General features: G+C 55.9%; 3 protein-coding genes across 5 annotated transcripts; all 3 read left to right on the forward strand.

Annotated features, from left to right (window-relative positions):
• Positions 1-4,883: 4,883 nt before the first annotated feature.
• taf1b (TATA box binding protein (Tbp)-associated factor, RNA polymerase I, B) lies at positions 4,884-10,960 on the forward strand. 3 transcript variants are annotated; one of them, XM_080514232.1, is made up of 15 exons: positions 4,884-4,992; positions 5,847-5,945; positions 6,029-6,116; positions 6,208-6,305; positions 6,493-6,579; positions 7,267-7,360; positions 7,435-7,546; positions 7,625-7,724; positions 8,141-8,288; positions 8,374-8,548; positions 8,623-8,654; positions 8,799-8,886; positions 8,984-9,054; positions 9,140-9,368; positions 10,592-10,960. In XM_080514232.1, the coding sequence occupies exons 1-15, from the start codon at positions 4,975-4,977 to the stop codon at positions 10,902-10,904; spliced, it is 1,752 nt and encodes a 583-aa protein (XP_080370358.1). In that variant the 5' UTR covers positions 4,884-4,974; the 3' UTR covers positions 10,905-10,960. The 3 variants fall into 3 exon arrangements, with proteins under 3 accessions (XP_080370358.1, XP_080370359.1, XP_080370357.1); XM_080514233.1 differs by having other exon boundaries at positions 4,960-5,096; XM_080514231.1 differs by lacking the exon at positions 4,884-4,992 and having other exon boundaries at positions 5,794-5,945.
• Positions 10,961-14,148: 3,188 nt separating this feature from the next.
• klf11a (Kruppel like factor 11a) lies at positions 14,149-17,115 on the forward strand. The gene is given in 4 exon segments (XM_080514252.1): positions 14,149-14,772; positions 15,144-15,538; positions 15,541-15,944; positions 16,804-17,115. Coding segments are annotated over 4 exon segments (1,308 nt in total). The 5' UTR covers positions 14,149-14,544; the 3' UTR covers positions 17,085-17,115.
• Positions 17,116-18,952: 1,837 nt separating this feature from the next.
• LOC308143198 (ribonucleoside-diphosphate reductase subunit M2-like) lies at positions 18,953-22,579 on the forward strand (the record flags this gene model as incomplete). Its single annotated transcript, XM_080513938.1, is given in 16 exon segments — positions 18,953-18,971; positions 19,278-19,327; positions 19,329-19,334; positions 19,423-19,491; positions 19,845-19,971; positions 19,974-19,996; positions 20,068-20,408; positions 21,054-21,139; positions 21,142-21,147; positions 21,232-21,272; positions 21,274-21,325; positions 21,328-21,365; positions 21,459-21,506; positions 21,508-21,564; positions 21,654-21,767; positions 22,427-22,579. Coding segments are annotated over 16 exon segments (1,230 nt in total).
• Between the last annotated feature and the right edge of the window lie 200 nt (positions 22,580-22,779).

Consider the following 22,779-nt stretch of genomic DNA (forward strand, 5'->3'; position numbering starts at 1 on the left):
CCTCCCATCTACTTCCATTCTACTTCCTGTTTACCTCCCATCTACTTCCTGTTGACCTCCTTCTACTTCTCTGTTGACCTCCTTCTACTTCCTGTTTACCTCCTACTTCCTGTTTACCTCCCATCTACTTCCTGTTTACCTCCAGCAGCTGTCTTCACGTCCCAGACGTCTCCGGCCGTCCACTGGACTTCCTCTCATGTTGAAGTGACTTTTCCCCGGAGACACGGGACGTCGCGGTCCCTCTCAATGAGGATCTGAACACACACACACACACCAGTCAGACCTGGACCTGGACCCCTGATGGGGGGACAGGAAGTGAGCCGGACCTGCTGGATCTGGACCCCGTAGCCCGCTGAAGTCTTCGTCCCACGACGTGTTCCGGTAGAATGTCGTCCACGCGGTCGATCAGCTCGATCTGAAAGGAGGCGGGGCTTAGGACTGGGGCGGGGCTTGCAGCGGAGGGGGCGGGGCTTAGCCGCGGAGGGGGCGGGGCCTCACCAGGTAGTTGAGGGGTGGTGCTCTCCTCCTCGCGGCCCATGTGCTTGAAGAAGCGATGGTCGGCCACCAGCAGCAGGGGACAGGTGTTCTTCTTGTGGTCCAGGACGTCCCGTCTGTCCCGGCTCCGTCCCCCTGGGGGGGGGACAAACAGGAAACTGGTTCTGACCCTGCGTTGGGACACGTCCGGACCCCCAGAGTGTCCCTCCAGACGGACCTTGGTCCGGCCGGGTCCCGGGGGGGCAGCAGGTCGGGGTCGGAGGTCATGTAGCCGCAGACGGAACGGACGCCGCAGACGGCTGATGTCCCGGATGTCCTCCGAGCGGTAGACCAGCAGGCGTCCATCGGGGGGCGTCGAGGAGAACCTCCAGAGGGGCTGGGGACCAGGAGGACGTCAAGGAGGTCTAGAGACCAGTCCCTGTCCAGGAGGACCTCAGACCCTGTCCAGGAGGACTTACCTCCACGTGGTACTCGGCCTCGTGGGTCAGGATCCGGGCGGAGAACTCTGTGGTCGTCGATGTGAGCCTGGACCCGGGAGTTCTCCTCACCTGGAGGACAACCAGACACAACCAGACACTGAGAACAAGAACCACCAGGACCAGGAAGAGCTGAGCCAAGACCACGTCCAAAAACCCCCACAGAGGGTCTTGGAGAACCTTGACAAGAACACACAGGAACCTCTAGAAGAACCTCCAGAGGACCCCCCAGGACGTCCAGAGGAACCCCCAGGACATCTAGAGGACCCCCCCCCAGGACGTCCAGAGGACCTCCAGGACATCTAGAGGAACCCAAGGACCTCCAGAGGACCTCCAGGACGTCCAGAGGACCTCCAGGACATCTAGAGGAACCCAAGGACCTCCAGAGGACCTCCAGGACGTCCAGAGGACCTCCAGGACATCTAGAGGAACCCAAGGACCTCCAGAGGACCTCCAGGACGTCCAGAGGACCTCCAGGACATCTAGAGGAACCCAAGGACCTCCAGAAGACCTCTCCAGGACGTCCAGAGGACCTCCAGGACATCTAGAGGAACCCAAGGACCTCCAGAGGACCTCCAAGACGTCCAGAGGACCTCCAAGACGTCCAGAGGACCTCCAGGACATCTAGAGGAACCCCAGGACGTCCTCTGGACGTCTTGGAGGTCCTCTGGAGGTCCTTGGGTTCCTCTAGATGTCCTGGAGGTCACTCTGGACGTCCTGGAGGTCCTCTGGAGGTCCTTGGGTTCCTCTAGATGTCCTGGAGGTCCTCTGGACGTCCTGGGGGGGTCCTCTAGATGGACGTCCTGGGGTTCCTCTGGACGACCTCCTTGACGTCCTCTGGACGTCCAGAGCAACCCCAGGACGTCCAAGAGGACGGGACGTACCGACGACGTGTCCCGTGAAGTAGTTGTGTCTGTTGACCGGGACGTTTCGCTCTGAACCGTCTTCGTCCACCACACGAGGACCTGGAAGTCCTCCGTGAAGATCTGATCATTGGTCCTCAGGTAGAGTCTGAAGTGTCTGAGGAGGAGGAGAGGAGGAGGAGGAGGAGGGAGGAGGAGGGAGGAGGAGGAGGAGGAGGAGGAGGAGGAGGAGGAGGAGGAGGAGGAGGAGGAAGGAGGAGGAGAGGAGGAGGAGGAGGAGGAGGAGAGGGGGAGGAGGAGGAGTCAGCAGGGAGGAGTCAGAGCAGTGGGAGGAGGACATGGTGTCCTGTCCTCACCCTCTGCAGAGCGTTGAAGCTCAGCAGTTTCTCCAGGCTGGACGGAACGTCCACGTCTCTCCGGCGGACGGAGTGCGTCTTCAGGCCGGACAGAGGGACGACGTCAAACTGCTGCAGGACGGACCTGAGGGACGCTGCAGAGGACGACACTGAGTCGGCTGGTCCTCCTGGGGAGATCAGCCTGGAGGCCCGACAACCTCTGAGTGCGTGATCTCCTCAACATCTGGACAACAGCTGGTCTCCTCAACATCTGGACAACAGCTGGTCTCACCTCAACATCTGGACAACAGCTGGTCTCCTCAACATATGGACAACAGCTGGTCTCCTCTGTTCTCCTCCTCAACATCTGGACAACAGCTGGTCTCCTCAACATCTGGACAACAGCTGATCTCCTCTGTTCTCCTCCTCAACATCTGGACAACAGCTGGTCTCCTCAACATCTGGACAACAGCTGGTCTCCTCTGTTCTCCTCTCACACATCTGGACAACAGCTGGTCTCCCCCAACATCTTGACAACAGCCTGGTCTCCTCAACATCTGGACAACAGCTGATCTCCTCTGTTCTCCTCCTCAACATCTGGACAAACAGCTGGTCTCCTCAACATCTGGACAACAGCTGTCTCCTCTGTTTCTCCTCCTCAACATCTGGACAACAGCTGATCTCCTCAACATCTGGACTCCTCTGTTCTCCTCCTCAACATCTGGACAACAGCTGGTCTCCTCAACATCTGGATAACAGCTGGTCTCCTCTGTTCTCCTCCTCAACATCTGGACAACAGCTGGTCTCCCCAACATCTGGACAACAGCTGATCTCCTCTGTTCTCACTCCTCAACATCTGGACAACAGCTGATCTCCTCTGTTCTCCTCCTCAACATCTGGACAACAGCTGATCTCCTCTGTTCTCCTCCTCAACATCTGGACAACAAGCTGATCTCCTCAACATCTGGACAACAGCTGGTCTCCCCCAACATCTGGAGAACAGCTGGCCTCTGTTCTCCTCCTCAACATCTGGAGAACAGCTGATCTCCTCAACATCTGGACAACAGCTGATCTCCTCAACATCTGGACAACAGCTGGTCTCCGCCAACATCTGGAGAACAGCTGATCTTAACATCTGGACAACAGCTGATCTCAACATCTGGAGAACATCTCAGTGGAACACTAAAGGTTCTCCAGATGTTGATGATGAAAACATCAAAGTAAAAGTTTCCATTATGAGCTCATCTGGACTGTGTGTGTGTGTGCAGTGTGTGTGTGTGTGTGTGTGTGTGTGTGTGTGTGTGTGTGTGTGTGTGTGTGTGTGTGTGTGTGTGTGTGTTATTATTAACCCTTCAGTTAATAATAAAGTATGAATAACAGAGTTATAAACAGTTTGTAGTAAACAAGTTGTTTGTTATTGATGATCAGAGCTGATCGTTATGTCTCTACTTCCGGAGCTTCAGGACGTTTCACACACACACACACACACACACAGCACACACACACACACACACACACACACACACACACACACACACACACACACCCGTGACCTCTCACCGAGCCCCCGGTCCTCCGGGTCCTCCGGGTCCTCCGGGTCCGTCAGCGGGGACTCCGCCGCCGCCGCGGCCGCCGCCAGCAGCGTCCAGGCGGCCACGAGAATCAGCCGCATGTCGGAGCGTCCGGACTGAGGAAGTCTTCAACAAGTCCCCACCGCAACTTTACATTCCTCCCGCCGGGCGCCGCGGGGGCTCCGGCCGACAAACTGCGCTCCCGTCCTGCTCGGAACCGCCTGGGGGGGACCGGGCACCGCCGCGTCAAGCGGCCGAGCAGAGATCACCGACAGCGGCCAGGAGGTCCGGGATTTACCCCGCAGCCGGAGGAGGCGGAGGGAGTCGGAGAGCCGGAGAGAAGCGGAAAGAGCCGAAGAGAAGCGGAAAGAGCCGAAAGGGGTCGGAGAGAGCCGGAGAGAGCCGAAAGGAGTCGGAGAGAGCCGAAAAGAGCCGAAAATGGTCGGAAAGAGCCGAAAGGGGTCGGAGAGAGCCGGAGGGAGTCGGAAAGAGCCGGAGAGAAGCGGAAAGAGCCGAAAATGGTCGGAAAGAGCCGAAGAGAAGCGGACAGAGCCGAAAGGGGTCGGAAAAAGCCGGAGAGAACCGAAAGGAGTCGGAGAGAGCCGAAAAGTGCCGAAAATGGTCGGAAAGAGACGAAAGGGGTCGGAGAGAGCCGGAGAGGGCCGAATAGAGGCGGAAAGAGCCGAAATTAGGCGGAGAGGGCCGAAGAGGCGGGAAGAGCTCAAAAGAGCCGTCCAGGCCCGCAGGGAGCCGACAAGAGACGCACATATTATATTTACAGGAAAATACAATGAATCAGAAAATAAAATCAAAGAATGTCACAAAAAATTGTGTCTTGTCAAAAACAAACTTACCCACTGTTTCTTTTTATTCATTAAAAAAAACGAAATGTCTTTGATGATCAATTCAATTAATATAACGTCCAGATTTCGTTTGCTTATTATTTGTTCCTTTATTACTTCAGTTTTCTGTTAATTTGTTTAATCACGCATTAGTTTCTTTGTTTGCCTGTGTTTGTTTATGCAGTTATCCGCCTGGCCGCAGGAGGGCTTCATGCTGCAGTTCCCGGCCGGGCCGCGGGGGCAGTACCGAGCGGAGTAGCGCTCAGCAGCTCGTTTCTACCACCGTAGAAGAAGACATTTAGCAGCGTAGCGGCTAAAGTGTGAGCCGGTGAAGATAAAGTGCTAGAAAAAGCACAAAGTTCGCCTTCAAACTGCGTTTTTTTTTAGCCAGAATGGACGCGCAGGACACGGTGAGTCCCGGTAAAAGGCTGCGGCCTCTTTCATGCGGGAAACGGAGCTGAACTGACCGTGATCACGCTCCAGCCCGAACTCCGTCCACGATTCTTCCGTTTTAGTACGTTTTTAAGTGAAACACAGTTTAAAACGTTCAATTCACTCATTGTGACACATCCGTAGAAATGTAAAGCGTCTGGTTTAATCATCGGCGTGGATGTTTTCACACGAACCTCCGGGAAATTTAACAACACGGTGTCTGATGCAGCAACGACACGTTGTTGTTGTTGTTGGAGAAACACGTGAAAGTAAAGTGTGAAAAACCTGAAAACATGTTTTTCTCTAATTGAACTCATTCAAAATTGTGAGTTCAGTGTGTATTGTGTGTGTGTGTCTCCTGTCATGGTGTGTTTCTTGTGTATTTATTGTGTGTTTGTAGTGTATATAGTATTTATTGTGTATATAGTATTTATTGTGTATTTGTTGTGTATATAGTATTTATTGTGTGTTTCTTGTGTATATTGTGTGTGTGTCTCCTGTCATGGTGTGTTTATTGCGTATTTATTGTGTATATAGTATTTATTGTGTGTTTCTTGTGTATTTATTATGTGTTTCTTGTGTATTTCTTGTGTGTTTATCGTGTATTTATTATGTGTTTATCGTGTATTTATCATGTATTTCCTGTGTATTTCTCATGTATTTCTCATGTATTTCCTGTGTATTTCTCATGTATTTCTCATGTATTTCCTGTGTATTTCTCATGTATTTCTCATGTATTTCCTGTGTATTTCTCATGTATTTCTCATGTATTTCCTGTGTATTTCTCATGTATTTCTCATGTATTTCTCATGTACTTCCTGTCTGGTCCCAGGCGGGCTTCACAGAGTCCTGCGCTCTGTGTTCAGAAGTGAACTGGGGGATTTCAGACGAGGGTCGATTCTACTGCCAGTCCTGTCACACTGTGGTGGAGGTAGGCTGCTGCTCCTCCTCCTCCTGCTCCTGCTCCTGCTCCTCCTCCTGCCCGTCTCACCTGTTGTCCACGTGTCTCCTCAGAGGAGCAGGGAGGTGCAGCAGGTGATCCTGTGTCCCGCCTCCAGCAGGATCACCAGGATCAAGAGAGGACCTCGGACAAAGACAGACGGTCAGTGGGGGACGTGCTGCTCCTGGGGGGAAGGAGGTGCTCCTCGGGGGGGGGGAGGTGCTGCTCCTCACACAGGTTGTCCTCCCTCCAGACGGAGGACACAGTTGGAGGATGTGCGAGGCGTTCCAGTTCATCCTGAAGAACCAGGCGGAGGCCCTGCTGGAGCTGGGAGTCCCTGCTGGCTTCAAGGTGTGTGTGTGTGTGTGTGTGTGTGTGTGTGTGTGTGTGTGTGTGTGTGTGTGTGTGTGTGTGTGTGTGTGTGTGTGTGTGTGTGTGTGTGTGTGTGTGTGTGTGTGTGTGTGTGTGTGTGTGTGTGTGTGTGTGTGTGTGTGTGTGTGTGTGTCCGTCCTCCAACTGGACGTCTCCGTCTCTTCAGGACCAGGTTCTCTGGAGGATGTGGAGGATTTATCTTCAGAAGAGTCGACAAGCTTTTACCAAGAATCCTGAGTACCGAGACGGACAGGTAGGGACAGAGACCGTCCTCCTGTCCTCCTCACCTCCTCTCGTCTCCCCTCGTCTCTCCTCATCTCTCCTTGTCTCCTCCTCGTCTGTCCTCGTCTTCCCTCATCTTCCCTCGTCTCTCCTCGTCTCCTCTCGTCTCCTCTCATCTCTCCTCGTCTCCTCTCGTCTCCTCGTCTCCTCTCATCTCTCCTCGTCTCTCCTTGTCTCCTCGTCTCCTGTCATCTCTCCTTATCTCCTCTCGTCTCCTCTCGTCTCCTCTCATCTCTCCTCGTCTCCTCTCGTCTCCTCGTCTCCTCTCATCTCTCCTCGTCTCTCCTTGTCTCCTCGTCTCCTGTCATCTCTCCTTATCTCCTCTCGTCTCTCCTCGTCTCCTCTCGTCTCTCCTTGTCTCCTTCTCGTCTCCTCTTGTCTCTCCTCATCTCCTCTCGTCTCTCCTTGTCTCCTCCTCGTCTGCCCTCATCTCTCCTCGTCTCCTCTTGTCTCTCCTTGTCTCCTCCTCGTCTCCTCTCGTCTGTCCTCATCTCCCCTCGTCTCGTCGTCTCCTCTCATGTCTCCTCGTCTCCTCTCGTCTGTCCTCGTCTCCCCTCATCTCTCCTTGTCTCCTCCTCGTCTCCTCTTGTCTCCCCTCGTCTCCCCTCGTCTCCTCGTCTCCTCTCATCTCTCCTCGTCTCCTCTCGTCTGTCCTCAGGGAGACTCGGACTCGGACAGCGGGACCTTGTCCTCCATCAGTTCCACCAATTTCACCGAGTCCAGAACCCTGAGCGACTCGGACTCTCAGCCAGGTACCCGGAACCTCCCGGAGAACGAGGGCCGTGACGGGTCGCCGTGGTAACCAGTGTCTCCGTCTGGTCTCCAGGGACCAGGTGTCCCCGGAGGAAGGACCAGATGACCATGAGGAGGACTCTGGCCCTGATCCACCTGGCCCTGGTCTGGAGCCGCGAGGCGCTGACCCTCAGTGACCTGCTCAGGTGAGACCGGAGGTCCTGGAGGACCTGGAGGACCTGGAGGACCTGGAGGGCCTGGAGGTGACGTCTGTGTCTTTCCAGGCTGGTGCGGGACGGACACGTCCCCTACGTCAAGGCCTACGAGCAGCTGCCGGAGCAGATGAGGCTGAAGGGGAAAGACATCCTGGTCTTCAGGGTGGAGGTGAGTCCTGGAGAACCTCTGTCTCCTGGAGGTCCTCTGTCTCCTGGAGGTCCTCTGTCTCCTGGAGGTCCTCTGTCTCCTGGAGAACCTCTGTCTCCTGGAGGTCCTCCGTCTCCTGGAGAACCTCCGTCTCCTGGTGAACCTCTGTCTCCTGGAGGTCCTCCGTCTCCTGGAGAACCTCCGTCTCCTGGAGAACCTCTGTCTCCTAGAGGTCCTCTGTCTCCTGGACGTCCTCTGTCTCCTGGAGGTCCTCTGTCTCCTAGAGGTCCTCTGTCTCCTGGACGTCCTCTGTCTCCTGGACGTCCTCTGTCTCCTAGAGGTCCTCTGTCTCCTAGAGGTCCTCTGTCTCTTGGAGAACCTCTGTCTCCTGGAGGTCCTCTGGTCCCGAGGTCTGATTGTGTCCCCCTTGTGTCCAGAGTGTCCCCTCCTACCGGCTGGTCCACCGGGACGCCCAGGCCCTGGCCCTGGTCCTGCAGCTCCCTGCGTTCCCCCCGGTGGACCAGCAGGCGGAGCTGCACCCGGTCCGGCTCAGCCTGCGCTACCTGCTGGACGCCAACCTCCCCGGTACCGCCTGTCCTCCCGTCGCCACGGCAACGCCTCCGCCATGGCTCCGCCCACCTCTCACACCTGTCCCCCCCCCCCCCGGCAGACGAGCTCCACCTGTGGGTCTGCAGGGTGACGGAGCGCGCCGGCCTGCTGGACCCGGCGGTCCAGACCCTGGACCCTACCTGCCGCCGCGCGCTGCCGCGCTACGACCTGCAGGCCGCCGCGCTGCTGGTCGTCACCATGAAGCTGCTGTTCCGCCTGGACGACCTTACCGAGTGGTAAGGGACCGTCCCCGGTAGACCCCGTCCACTCTGGACCACCGCCGGTCTGACTCTTGTCTCTTGTCTTTCAGGGACTTGTCCAACCAGGCGAAGTACGGTCCGGGTGAGTCCTGGACACTACGTGTCTCCGGAATGTAGACCGTCCAACCCCGGGGACACGGGGGTCTGGTGAGACGGTCCAGAATCTAGACCGTCCCGCCGGCGAGACCTGTGACCTGGGGTCTGGTGTGTCTCTTGTCCACTACAGAGGACACGTTCCACCTGAGGAGGTGGTACCGGCTGGTCCAGGCGGCTCTGGTCCGAGCCCAGCAGGGGAGCGACCGCACCACCGCCAGGTGACTACTTCCTGTCCCCCAAAAAGGGGCGGGGCTTGTCCCCAAAAAGGGGCGGGGCTCTCGGTGAACCGTGTCTCCGTCTCTGTCTCGTCCTCAGGACGCAGTGGAAGCCCAAGAAGACGGTCTTCAGAAGTTCGGAGGAAAGATACTTGGTGACGAAGAGGAAAAGTAGGACACGACGTCTCCGAGTCCCCGCGGGTCCAGACTGTCCCCTTTAAGTGCTAGATCCAGACCAGGACTTGTCCCCCTGCAGGAACCGCGGAGCAGCTGCAGTCCTGTTTCGAGAGGCTGTCCTCGTGTCCCGCAGGCGTCCAGGCCGCCGGCCCGTCCAGCTTCAGGTTCCGCTGGGGGGACGGGGACGGTTCCGACGGTCCCAGTATGCACGGGACCAAGCTGGACGGGTTCCTGACCCTGGGGGACGGCGTCCGGACTCCGTCCAACCGCTCGTACTGGCACGCCGCGCTGCAGCCCTGCAGCGGCAGGTAAGGCCTCGCACCGGGACCGGGTCCACGCCACAGAACCGGGTCAGGGGGCTGGTCCCAAACTGGTCCCAGGCCAGGCGAGAGACGCCGTCCAGGGACAGATCGGTAGTCTGGGCCAGTACACCTGCTAAAACCCAAACTGGATCCGGTCAGGGACACGTTAGAACCAGTCTGAACACGTTAGAACCAGTCTGAACACGTTAGAACCAGTCTGAACACGTTAGAACCAGTCTGAACACGTTAGAACCAGTCTGAACACGTTAGAACCAGTCTGAACACGTTAGAACCAGTCTGAACACATTAGAACCAGTCTGAACACATTAGAACCAGTCTGAACACGTTAGAACCAGTCTGAACCAGTCAGGAACAGATTGGTTATCTGGGCCAGTACCTCTGCTAAAACCCAAACTGGACCCGGTCCAGAACAGTCCCTGGACTCGAGACTGAGTTGGAGAGAACTCTGAACTGAGCTGACTCTAGAACCTGGAACCATTCAGGAACAGGCCAGAACCGGTCTAAACCAGTTAGAACCAGTCTAAACCAGTCAGGAACAGGTCTGAACCAGTCTAAACCAGTTAGAACCAGTCTAAACCGGTCTTAACAGGTCAGAACCGGCCAGGAACACGTTAGAACCAGTCTAAACCAGTTAGAACCAGTCTAAACAGGTCAGAACCAGTCTAAACCGGTCAGGAACAGGTCAGAACCGGCCAGGAACACGTTAGAACCAGTCTAAACCAGTTAGAACCAGTCTAAACAGGTCAGAACCAGTCTAAACCGGTCAGGAACAGGTCAGAACACGTTAGAACCAGTCTAAACCAGTCTTAACAGGTCAGAACCAGTCTAAACCAGTTAGAACCAGTCTAAACCAGTTAGAACCAGTCTAAACAGGTCTGAACAGGTCAGAACCAGTCTAAACCAGTTAGAACCAGTCTAAACAGGTCAGAACCAGTCTAAACAGGTCAGAACCAGTCTAAACCGGTCAGGAACAGGTCAGAACACGTTAGAACCAGTCTAAACCAGTCTTAACAGGTCAGAACCGGCCAGGAACACGTTAGAACCAGTCTTAACAGGTCAGAACCAGTCTAAACCAGTTAGAACCAGTCTAAACCAGTTAGAACCAGTCTAAACAGGTCTGAACAGGTCAGAACCAGTCTAAACCAGTCAGAACCAGTCTAAACCGGTCAGGAACAGGTCAGCAGCCCAGCTCTTCTTCTGTGGTGCAGGCAGTGTAACCCAGAGCACTTCCTGGGGGGGGTGGAGTCGTCCCTCCCCCGGTCCTCCAGGTGGCTCCTGCAGCTCTTCTCCTTCCTGCTGCACCTCCGCCCGGCCGTCCTCCTGCAGGAGGTGCTCTGTGTGGAGAGACGCCTGTTCGGCTGCAAGACACCCAGACGGGCCGGGACCGGGACCGGGACCGGGACCCGGACCAGGGCTTCACCCAGGACTGGGACCGGGACCAGGGCTTCACCCAGGACCAGGACCGGGACCAGAGCTTCATCCGGAGACCCCCAGATCCTGCAGGACCAGGCTGGACGCTGAGAGGACGAGACGCTGCAGGACGTCCTTCGCTCTGATTGGTTGTTTTTTAATAAATCTCTTTCTACACGTTGGCTCTGATTGGTTCCTGAAGCTGGGGGGGCGGTGGGGGGGAGGGGGGGGGTCCAGATCCAGCTTCTTCCTCCTCTTCCTCCTCTTCCTCCCCCTCCTCCTCCTCCTCCTCCTGCAGTGTCCTCGGTTGTCCTCTGGAGGTGCCTTCAGGTGACTGCAGAAAGTAGGAAAACACAGACTCCGCTCTGAGGTCATCGCTGTTAAATCTGCCGTGGCTGTTGCTAGGCAACCTCAGCGTTGGGCCTGTTGCCATGGTGATACTACAGAGAGCCGCCGGGGAGACGAGCCTCGTGCTGCTTTAGTTTCTGCTCTGCTGAACTCGTCCTCACTTGACCTGGAGCTGCCAGAGTACTCTGTACTGTGTACTCTGTCCAGTACTCTGTACTGTGTACTCTGTCCTGTACTCTGTACTGTGTACTCTGTACTCTGTCCTGTACTCTGTGCAGTACTCTGTCCTGTTCTCTGTACTCTGTCCAATACTCTGTACTCTGTGCAGTACTCTGTACTGTGTACTCTGTACTGTACTGCAGTACTCTGTACTCTGTCCAATACTCTGTACTCTGCTGTCTGTCCAGTACTGCAGTACTCTGTACTCTGTTGAGTACTGCAGTACTCTGTACTCAGTGAAATGCTGCAGTACTCTGTACTCTGTCAAGTACTGCAGTACTCTACTCTCTGCCAAGTATTGCAGTATTTTGCATACTCATTGAAACACTGCAGTACTTTGTGTACACTGTGAGGTACTGCATTTACACCCATTGAATTACTGAAAGTACTTTGCGTACTCATGGAAATACGGCAGTACTCTCATTGAAATACTGCATTGCTTTGTGTACTCTATGAAGTACTGCAGTACTGCGTGTATGCCCTGCAGTACTGCAGTTTCCTGCTGAATCAAAGTATTGGAGTTGTCAGCACTTTGCAGTAAAAGTACTGCAGTTACCTCGGATGATCTGGAGTACAAACAGTTTTCTTCCCTGACGGCTCGTCTGGGACAAAGTCCTCACATGAACTCTGAGTACAAGTACTGGATTACACTGAGCAAAAGTACTGCGGTACTATGAGTAGAACGACTGTTACCTCGTGTGACCTCAGAACGTCTGTGATGCGTTCAGGGACGCCTGGGTCGTCTGGGGACACACGTCTGTGTCCTGCCTCCACTTCTACTGTGAGCTGCACCTCCGTCAGCTACACCTCCATCAGCTACACCTCCATCAGCTGCACCTCCTGCAGCTACACCTCCTGAAGCAGCACCTCCATCAGCTGCACCTCCATCAGCAGCACCTCCATCAGCTACACCTCCATCAGCTGCACCTCCGTCAGCAGCACCTCCATCAGCTAAACCTCCATCAGCTACACCTCCATCAGCAGTACCTCCATCAGCTACACCTCCATCAGCTAAACCTCCATCAGCTAAACCTCCATCAGCTACACCTCCATCAGCAGTACCTCCATCAGCTACACCTCCATCAGCTAAACCTCCATCAGCAGTACCTCCATCAGCTAAACCTCCATCAGCAGTACCTCCATCAGCGGCTTGGTGGAGGAGTATTTTCCACAGTATACCAGAAGTATTTGTTCCTCCATGTTAGAAGTAGATTTTGGATCTGATGTTCACTGGTTCAATTCCCTCGGCTGACTGAACCCTTGAGCACCACATTGTGTTTCTATTGTTTTATATTGATTCCACTGTTTTTCTTCAGTTTTATTGTTGATTTTCATGCTTTTCTTCTGTCTTTTTGTTCATTTTACTGTTTTTCCTTTGTTGTATTGTTGATTTCCTTGTTTTTCTTCAATTTTATTGTCGATTTTTGTGTTTTTCTTCCGTTTTATTGTCGATTTTCATGTTTTTCTTCTGTCTTATTGTTAATTTAACTGTTTTTCTTTTGTTGTATTGTTGATTTCCCTGTTTTTCTTCAATTTTATTGTCGATTTTCATGTTTTTCTTGTGTCTTATTGTGAACTACACGGTGTTTCTTTTGTTCCCTAGTTGATTCCCTGTTTTTCTTCAATCTTACTGTCGATTTTCGTGTTTTCCTCCAGTTTCATTGTTGATCTTTCGCGGATCGCGGCTTCATTGTTTTCCGTGTTTTGCTCCGCGCGCGCTCCCGCGGTCTGCTTCCACCTTTCCCCCAGTCGGCGCGCGCGGCCGGGTTCACCGGGTTTACTGTGACACCGCTGACTCGGTGGCCACGCCCCCTCGGTGGCCACGCACCCCGCCGCTGGCCAATGGCGCGGCGGTCACGTAGCGATCACGCCGCTCGCGGCCGCCGATTGGCCCGCGCTCGCTACACCTTTGCGTGTGATTGGCTGCGTGTTACCAGCCGCCAGACGAGGCTCGATTTCGTTTCTCTTGTTTTTTTTCCTCCTCTCCTCTCCCCGGCTTCGTCTCAGCTGAAGTCAGACTGCAGGACGACGCGAAGAGGCGAAGAGGCGAAGAGGCGAAGAGGCTCCGCCAGTCCGCCGCCCCGCGTCCGGCTCGTCACCCCGCGGCGGAGCGCTGCTGCTGTCAGGTGAGTCCCGGTGCGACAGCTGCCCGGTGCCCGGTGCCCGGTGTCCGGTCGGGTCAGCCCCGGGCGCCCTGGTCGGGGTCGGTCCCGGTCCCGGTCGGGTCGGCTCCGGTCGGCCGGTTCCTCTGAGGTCGCGGGGCGCCGGTGCGGCTCTTCCGCGAGAAAGTTTCCAGATGTTGCGGGACTCCGGCTTCTTTTGTTTTGATGCTGAAGGACCGGAGGTCGTCTGAGGACATCCGGTGTAACGAAGTTACACTGTGACTAACTTGTCGTTAACCAACCTGTCTGGGACTACTGTTAAGAGCAGGTAACTCGTCTAGTCTCACCCGAAACTAACGCGCTGTCCCTGAACGCCCCGCGGTAGATCGTAGACTAACAGTTTGTCCCTGAACGCCCCGCGGTAGATCGTAGACTAACAGTTTGTCCCTGAACGCCCCGCGGTAGATCGTAGACTAACAGTTTGTCCCTGAACGCCCCGCGGTAGATCGTAGACTAACGGTTTGTCCCTGAACGCCCCGCGGTAGATCGTAGACTAACGGTTTGTCCCTGAACGCCCCGCGGTAGATCGCAGATTAACAGTTTGTCCCTGAACGCCCCGCGGTAGATCGTAGACTAACCGTTTGTCCCTGAACGCCCCGCGGTAGATCGTTGATTAACAGTTTGTCCCTGAACGCCCCGCGGTAGATCGTAGACTAACAGTTTGTCCCTGAACGCCCCGCGGTAGATCGCAGATTAACAGTTTGTCCCTGAACGCCCCGCAGTAGATCGCAGAATGACGGATTGTCCCTGAACGCCCCGCAACAGATCAGCAGAATGACGGACTGTCCCTGAACGCCCCGCGAGGTGTCTCCCCGCTTTGTTTGCGCTTCAGCCGTGGTGCGTTTGTGGGACCGTGGGAAATCACACAACCTGCAGCAGGTTGACTGTGCTTTGCAAGAACGACGCTTCCTCTCCCTTTGGGGCGGGGCCTGGAGGAGAGTGGGCGGAGTCAGAATCCTTCCGCTCATCACACTTGACTTTACGTTCGTGTTTGAATGACTGTAGCTTTATTGACAGTAACCATGGCGACGCTCCCGCCTGTGTCTGCAGCCATGGAGCAGAAGTGGACCATCGAGTTCCCCGACCTGGAGGCCGCCGAGGCCCTCGTCAGCATGAGCTTCTGGGGTCAAAGTTCGCACAAGCTCCGCCCCCTGACCCCCACCTCCGACTCGTGCGACTCCATCCAGCTCCACCCTGAGGGCGGCGGCGGCGGTGGCCCCCCCAAAGACCTGATCGCCCTGTCGTCACTGGTAAGACTGAAATATTAAGGTCCTAGTTTATGGCGTAAACCTGGTGGGACCCCAGAGCCCCAGTGGGACCCTAGAGCCCCAGTGGGACCCCAGAGCCCCAGTGGGACCCTAGAACCTCAAAGGGACCCTATGAGCCCCAGTGGGACCCTAGAACCTCAAAGGGACCCTAAGGGCCCCAGTGGGACCCTAGAACCTCAAAGGGACCCTAGAGCACCAATGGGACCCTAAGGGCCCCAGTGGGACCCTAGAACCTCAAAGGGACCCTAAGGGCCCCAGTGGGACCCCGTCTCTGATTTTCACTGTGCGACATTTCAAATGACGTTTGGATTCCCTGGTTGGTTAGAAGACGTTTGTGTTTTGTTTCCATCCAGTGCATGACTCCGCCTCTCAGCCCGAGCTGCTCCGAGGCCTCCACTCCAAGCCCCGCCTCCACTCCAAGCCCCGCCTCCACTCCAAGCCCCGCCCCTGTTGAGATGGCCGGCCGAGCGATGGCCACCAGTGTGATTCGCCACACGGCTGACACCCAGGAGCCCCAGCCGTCCTCACCCGCCCCCCCACCGTCCTCACCCGCCCCCCCGCCGTCCTTACCTGACCCCCCCCCGTCCTCACCCGCCCCCCTGCCGTCCTTACCTGACCCCCCACCGTCCTCACCCGCCCCCCCCGCCGTCCTTACCCGCCCCCCCCGCCGTCCTCACCCGACCCCCCACCGTCCTTACCCGCCCCCCCGCCGTCCTCACCCGCCCCCCCAGCGCCCTCCCCGGCCCCACCGCCGCTCCTCTGCCAGGTGTTCCCGGTGAGCGGGCAAGCGGGGGTGATCTCCGCCTTCGTCCAAGCGCCGGTGCAGGTTCAGACCTCGGGGCGCCCCCCCGGGCCCCTCCCCCCGCCGGGACCCGCCCCCGGCTTCGCCCGGCCGCTGCTGCTGGGCTCGGCCGTGCCGCAGGGCGCCGTCATGTTCGTGGTGCCGCCCCACGCCCAGCAGACTGTCGTGACCCTGGGCAACACCAAGCTCCTCCCCCTCGCGCCGGCGCCCGTCTACCTGCCGTCGGGCGGCGGCGGCGGCGTCTCGCAGGCCGACTTCTCCCGCAGGAGGAACTACGTGTGCAACTTCCCCGGCTGCAAGAAGACCTACTTCAAGAGCTCGCACCTGAAGGCCCACCTGCGCACCCACACAGGTAACGGCCAATCACAGAGCAGCTCGCTGGGAAACATGTAGCCATTAGCTAATGCTACACATCTAGCTTGCGGTAGCTAACAGGCTGTGGTTAGCCGAGGGTTAGCATGAGCATGCCGCCACTTCGGGAGCTAACAGGCTATAGTTCTAGGATTGTTAGCATTAGCATGCCCTAGCCTTAACAGCTAACAGGTTGTGGTTTGCAGACGGTTAGCATTAGCGTGCCCTAGCTTTGGGAGCTATCAGGTTGTGGTTTGCAGACGTTTAACATTAGCGTACCCTAGCTTCGGGAGCTAACAGGTTGTGGTTTGCAGACGGTTAGCATTAGCGTGCTCTAGCTTTGGGAGCTAACAGGCTGTGGTTTGCAGACAGTTAGCATTAGCGTGCCCTAGCTTTGGGAGCTACCAGGCTGTGGTTTGCAGAGGGTTAGCATTAGCGTGCCCTAGCTTTAAGAGGTAACAGGTTGTGGTTTGCAGATGGTTAGCATTAGTGTGCCCTATCTTCGGGAGCTAACAGGCTATAGTTCTTGGAGGCTTAGCATTAGCATGCCCTAGCTTTAAGAGCTATCAGGTTGTGGTTTGCAGACAGTTAGCATTAGCGTGCCCTAGCTTTGAGAGCTAACGGGTTGTGGTTTGCAGACGGTTAGCATTAGCATGCCCTAGCTTCAGGAGCCAACAGGCTGTCGTTTGCAGACGGTTAGCATTAGCATGCCCTAGCTTCGGGAGCTAACAGGCTGTGGTTTGCAGACGGTTTGCATTAGCATGCCCTAGCTTCGGGAGCTAACAGGCTGTGGTTTGCAGACGGTTTGCATTAGCGTGCCCTAGCTTCGGGAGCTAACAGGCTGTGGTTGCCCCCTGCAGGTGAGAAGCCGTTCAGCTGCCTCTGGGAGGGCTGCGACAAGAAGTTCGCCCGTTCCGACGAGCTGTCGCGTCACCGCCGCACGCACACCGGCGAGAAGAAGTTCGTGTGCACCGTGTGCGACCGGCGCTTCATGCGCAGCGACCACCTGACCAAACACGCCCGGCGGCACACCACCGCCAAGAGGGCGTCGACGTGGCCCGCCAACACCCGAGACCTCAACAAGGGCCCGACCCGGGGCCCAGCACTTCCCGGCGGGCTGCTGGTCTCCGCCGCCAACTAATGGACGCACAGAACCCCCAGGGCCAACTCAGGACCCCCATGGGGGGGGGGGGGGGGGGGGGGGGCGACCAGGCCCAGGACCTGGACCTGGTTTTTAATCTGTTCCACCAGCGACCCGCCAGCAGGCCCCGCAACGTTTACAAGACTCCAACTGGACCGGGACCACCCGGCAGATCGGACCACATGGGGGGGGGGGGGGTCAGACCCTCAGATCCTCAGATCCTTTAATCAAGTCTCACCTCAGAAACTCGCAGGACTTTTGAAGACCTGCTGCGGCTTCCGATCCGAACGTCCTCCGTTAAAACTTTTCTCATCGTAGCGTCAGTCGCTAGCGTCAGTCGCTAGCGTCAGTCGCTAGCGTCAGTCGCTAGCGTCAGTCGCGTCGCTCATCCGCGACGGCCTCCGGGACGCCTCGTCACACGTCACCTCGGGTCCACGTCACAAAACCTCAAAGTCCTCATTAAGCGTCTCATGGCGGCCGTTAGCCTCCCCGTGTAGCCTTCATGCTAACGCTACTCCGGGGCTACGTTTGGACTTCAACGTTCAGGAATTCTTATTTTTACGTCGTGCCGTCATCCTGCTGGACACTCTTGTTGTTTGTTTTTTTTTTTTGGTTCACTGGCCGTATGTTTGACACCTGCTAAGCCCCGCCCACCCCGACCGCAAGCACCACAGGCGGTCCTTTTGGGGGCGGGGCCAGTTCCCCTTGAGCCGATCTCCAATCTGTCCACCAGGGGGAGACATTGTGAAGTTTGTCAGAACTTGCCGGGGACGGTTGTGAACAAGGGGAGCGTCAAGGAAGTGTTTGTAGTTTGACACCAGCATCTTTGGCCAGTCATCTGAATATAATAATGGCAACAAAGCACAACAGGTCAACTGTAATTTACTCAGGACATTTTATTCCCACTGACCACAAACACACCACAGGAGGAGGAGGAGGAGGTGCAGGAGGAGGAGCAGAAGGACAAACCAACAGAAATGTAACATTGCACTGGATTTTTACAGTTTGTTTTTTTGTTGTTGTTTTTTGTACTGTGTAAAATAATCATGTTTACTTCACGTGTCTGCACTCTTCATTTGCCAAAGCCTCTGTATTTTCGTGTGAATGCTGTAAATACTTGTGAGTGTCGTATCCGTTGGAATCGTATTTAAATGTCACTGTGATTCTTTCTACTGTATTTAATACACCCGGTGTAGCGGTCAGGACATACCTCATGTTATTCAATGTCATTCTGAATAATCTTGCCTGGAAATTTTTATAATAAAACTTTACCACCATGACAACGTGTAGTCCCACCATCCATCACCCATCCATCACCCATCCATCACCCATCCATCACTCATCCATCACCCATCCATCACTCATCCATCACTCATCCATCACCCATCCATCACTCATCCATCACTCATCCTTCACTCATCCTTCCTTCCTTGGTGTCAAACAATCAGATGTCCATTGAAACAAATTCTGATTTAATAATAATAATGCATTGGTTTTATATAGTGATTTTCTAGGCACTCAAAGGTGCTTTACATTGCATTGATTGGATCAGAACTCAAAAGTTCTGCATTTCAAAGGAAAAAAAACAGGTCAGAAATCACGAATTGTCTGAACTTGTGGCTTTTTAATGATAGTTGGGTGCAAAAAGTGGAGAAATAAAAGCATTTAACACAAAAACTGTTAATAAAAAGTATAAAGCAGGTGACGTTAATGGAATAAAACGAGTCAAAGTGAGAGTTTTAACTTCGAATAAAGGTTTATTCTTTGTTCTTCAACGTTTCGTAACGGAGCGGTTTGCGTTGTTTGATAACTGCAGGTTACAAACACTTTGGCGTCCCGCACAAACGGAGCCCTTCGAATCTCCCGCGATGGTTTTGAGTGACGTCAGTGAGGCTCCGATCTCCGATTGGCTCCGTCGTTGACGCTCTGCGCTCCTATTGGTCGGCTGCGTTCTCGCGCCAAGATTCTAATAAAAAGCGTCGCAGCTGCTGGGAAAGTTTCAGTCCCGGTGTCGGTGTGTGTGTCGGTGACCGTGTGTGTGTGTCGGTGACCGTGTGTGTGTGTGTCGGTGACCGTGTGTGTGTGTCTGTGACCGTGTGTGTGTGTCAGTGACCGTGTGTGTGTGTCAGTGACCGCGTGTGTGTGTCAGTGACCGGGTGTCTCGATGCTGTCCGGCCGCTCTCCGCTCTCCAGAAGCCGCAGAGCCTCGTCGCTCCGCTGGGAACATGTCGCTGGACAAAGAGAAACACGGTGAGCCGCCGCTCCCCTTTGTCCGCCTCCAGCCGCTCCGCCAGCCGCCTCACTCACCCCCCCCCCCCTCCCCTCCGTGTCCCTCCAGCCTCCGGGCCTGAGCTCCAGCCGCGTCCTGGCCTCCAAAGCCTCGCGGAGGATCTTCGCGGACGCTGCGGTAAGTGACGCCGAGCGACTCGGCTTTCCGGAAACACCCGAAGGCCGCCGAGTGGCGCCGAAGCTGTGGCGCCAACAGGGCCGCGCGTAGAGCCGCGGGGCCCCGCAGCTGGGGGGGGCCCAGGGCCGAGCGTCCGTATATTTAGATGATTGTCAATAAAGAGACCCGCAGAGGCTCACGAGTCGTTTTTCCACCGTTCATGTGTTTTGTGGTGGTTTGTACTTGAAGTCAGTGAGTTTAGGGGGAAACTGAAGGTTCCTCGGGCAAACAGGAAGTAGAATTAGCATTGTGTTAGCATTAGCATCCCGGGCCGGAGGCTTCAGCGTTTCCCCACTTCCTGTTTTGGCGTCCAGCCCCCGGCGGCGAGGAAGAGCAGCGCCTCCCCGCAGGAGGAGGAGCCGCTGCTGAAGGAGAACCCGGGACGCTTCGTCATGTTCCCCATCCAGTACCACGACATCTGGCAGATGTACAAGAAGGCCGAGGCTCCTTCTGGACGGCGGAGGAGGTAAGCTCCGCCCCCACGGCGCCGGCTCTCCCGGAGGCGTGCGGCCCGCCTCACCTGCAGCTCCTCCTCAGGTGGATCTGTCCAAGGACCTGCAGCACTGGGAGGTTCTGAAGGAAGACGAGAGGTTCTTCATCTCCCACGTGTTGGCCTTCTTCGCCGCCAGCGACGGCATCGTCAACGAGAAACCTGGTGAGAGGCCCCGCCCCCTCCCCCCCCCCCCCGGAGGCCCCCGGCTCCGCCCCCCGGTTCCCTCACGTTCTCCTCCTCTCCACCACCAGGTGGAGCGCTTCGCTCAGGAGGTGCAGGTGACGGAGGCCCGCTGCTTCTACGGCTTCCAGATCGCCATGGAGAACATCCACTCTGAGATGTACAGCCTGCTGATAGACACCTACATCAAGGAGCCGCAGGAGAGGTGTTCTACTGGGTTCTAACTGACGTTCTCCCCTCGGTTTCTCCTGATATTCTCCCCCTAACCTTCTCCTGACGTTCTCCTCTTGGTTCTCCTAGCATTCCCCTCGGTTCTCCCCCTTACATTTTCTCGGTTCTCCTGACATTCCCTTGGTTCTCCTCTGTTCTCCCCCTGACGTTCTCCTCTGTTCTACCCCTGACGTTCTCTCTGTTCTCCCCCTGACCTTCCCTCGGTTCTCCTGACCTTCCCTCGGTTCTCCTCTGTTCTCCCCTCGGTTCTCCTGACATTCTCTGATGTTCTACTCTGTCCTCCTGATGTTCTAACTGATGATCTAACTGATTTTTTCCTCTCGGTTCTAACTGACATTCTCCTGACGTTCTTATCTGTTCTCCTGATGTTCTCCCTGACGTTCTTGGTTTTCCTGATGTTCTTCCCCTGACCTTCCCTCGGTTCTCCTGACGTTCTCTCTGTTCTCCCCTCGGTTCTCCTGACATTCTCTGATGTTCTACTCTCTGTTCTCCCCCTGACATTCCCTCGGTTCTCCTCTGTTCTCCCCCTGACGTTCTCTCTGTTCTCCCCCTGACCTTCCCTCGGTTCTCCCCCTGACCTTCCCTCGGTTCTCCTGACGTTCTCCTGGTTCTGTTCCAGGGAGTACCTGTTCAACGCCATCGAGACGCTGCCCTGTGTGAAGAAGAAGGCCGACTGGGCTCTGAACTGGATGGGGAACCAGAGCGCCACTACGGTGAGTCAGCAGCTCCACCTGGAGGAGGAGGAGGTGATGATGATTATGATGATGATGATGATGAAGGTTCTGTGTGGCCTCCAGGAGAACGTGTGGTGGCCTTCGCCGCTGTGGAGGGGATCTTCTTTCTCGGGCTCGTTCGCCGCCATCTTCTGGCTGAAGAAGCGAGGTCTGATGCCGGCCTGACGTTCTCCAACGAGCTGATCAGCAGAGACGAGGTGTGGCTCCGCCTCCAGGGTGTGTGGCTCCGCCTCCAGGGTGTGAGGCTCCGCCTCCTCGTGTCCCGGTTGTGACGTGGTCTCCGTCTCCAGGGTCTGCACTGCGACTTCGCCTGTCTGATGTTCAAACACCTGGTGAAGAAAGCCGTCCAGGGACACCGTCACCTCCATCATCACGAACGCCGTGGAGATCGAACAGGTGGCCGCCACACGCCGCTCCGCCCGCCGCCACAAGCCCACCGCCGCGCCCCCGCCCGCCCTCACCTTGCCCTTCCTTCCCTTGTGCAGGAGTTCCTGACTGAAGCTCTGCCGGTGAAGCTGATCGGGATGAACTGTGACCTCATGAAGCAGTACATCGAGTTCGTGGCCGACCGGCTGCTGCTGGAGCTCGGCTTGCACAAGGTAACTGGCTAGCATGCTAGCATGCTAACGGCTTGCACAAGGTAGCTGGCTAGCATGCTAGCGGCTTGCACAAGGTAACTGGCTAGCATGCTAACGGCTTGCACAAGGTAACTGGCTAGCATGCTAACGGCTTGCACAAGGTAACTGGCTAGCATGCTAACGGCTTGCACAAGGTAACTGGCTAGCATGCTAACGGCTTGCACAAGGTAACTGGCTAGCATGCTAGCGGCTTGCACAAGGTAACTGGCTAGCATGCTAGCGGCTTGCACGAGGTAACTGGCTAGCATGCTAACGGCTTGCAAGAGGTAACTGCTAGCATGCTAACGGCTTGCACGAGGTAACTGGCTAGCATGCTAACGGCTTGCACGAGGTAACTGGCTAGCATGCTAGCGGCTTCCAGAAGATGATGATGATGATGATGATGAGCAGCAGCAGAGTGATGATGAGCGGCGCAGGGGTACGGACCTCAGCCAGTGATGGGGGCTGAGTGCTGCTCCACCCTGGTTGGAGGACAAGTGGTCCACTGACTAAGCGGCAGCAGCACGACACAGACGCCTTACTGAACTCTGCTGCTGTGGGGGCGGGACCAGAATCTGGGGGGGCGGGGCCAGCGTCAGGGAAGTGTGGGCGGCGGGTGACGTGGTGCCGTGTTCCTGCAGGTGTACCGGGTGGAGAACCCCTTCGACTTCATGGAGAACATCTCTCTGGAGGGGAAGACCAACTTCTTCGAGAAGCGGGTGGGCGAGTACCAGAGGATGGGCGTCATGTCGGGCGCCACGGACAACGCCTTCACCCTGGACGCCGACTTCTGACCTCTGACCTCACACACACACACACCTGGACTGTTCCTGCACCACAGACTTCGTGGTGCTTTTGTGCATTTTAATGTTTTTAGTTTTTTCTAATGATTTGTACAGTATTTAGTTTTTGTGCCAATAAATGTTTTAATTCTTTGAGCCGCTGTCGTTACTGACGGCGCCGCCATCTTTGATGAGGACAGACCTCTTTGACG

This window comes from Blennius ocellaris (genome assembly GCF_963422515.1).
Source record: "Blennius ocellaris genome assembly, chromosome: 18".
Lineage (NCBI taxonomy): Eukaryota > Metazoa > Chordata > Actinopteri > Blenniiformes > Blenniidae > Blennius > Blennius ocellaris.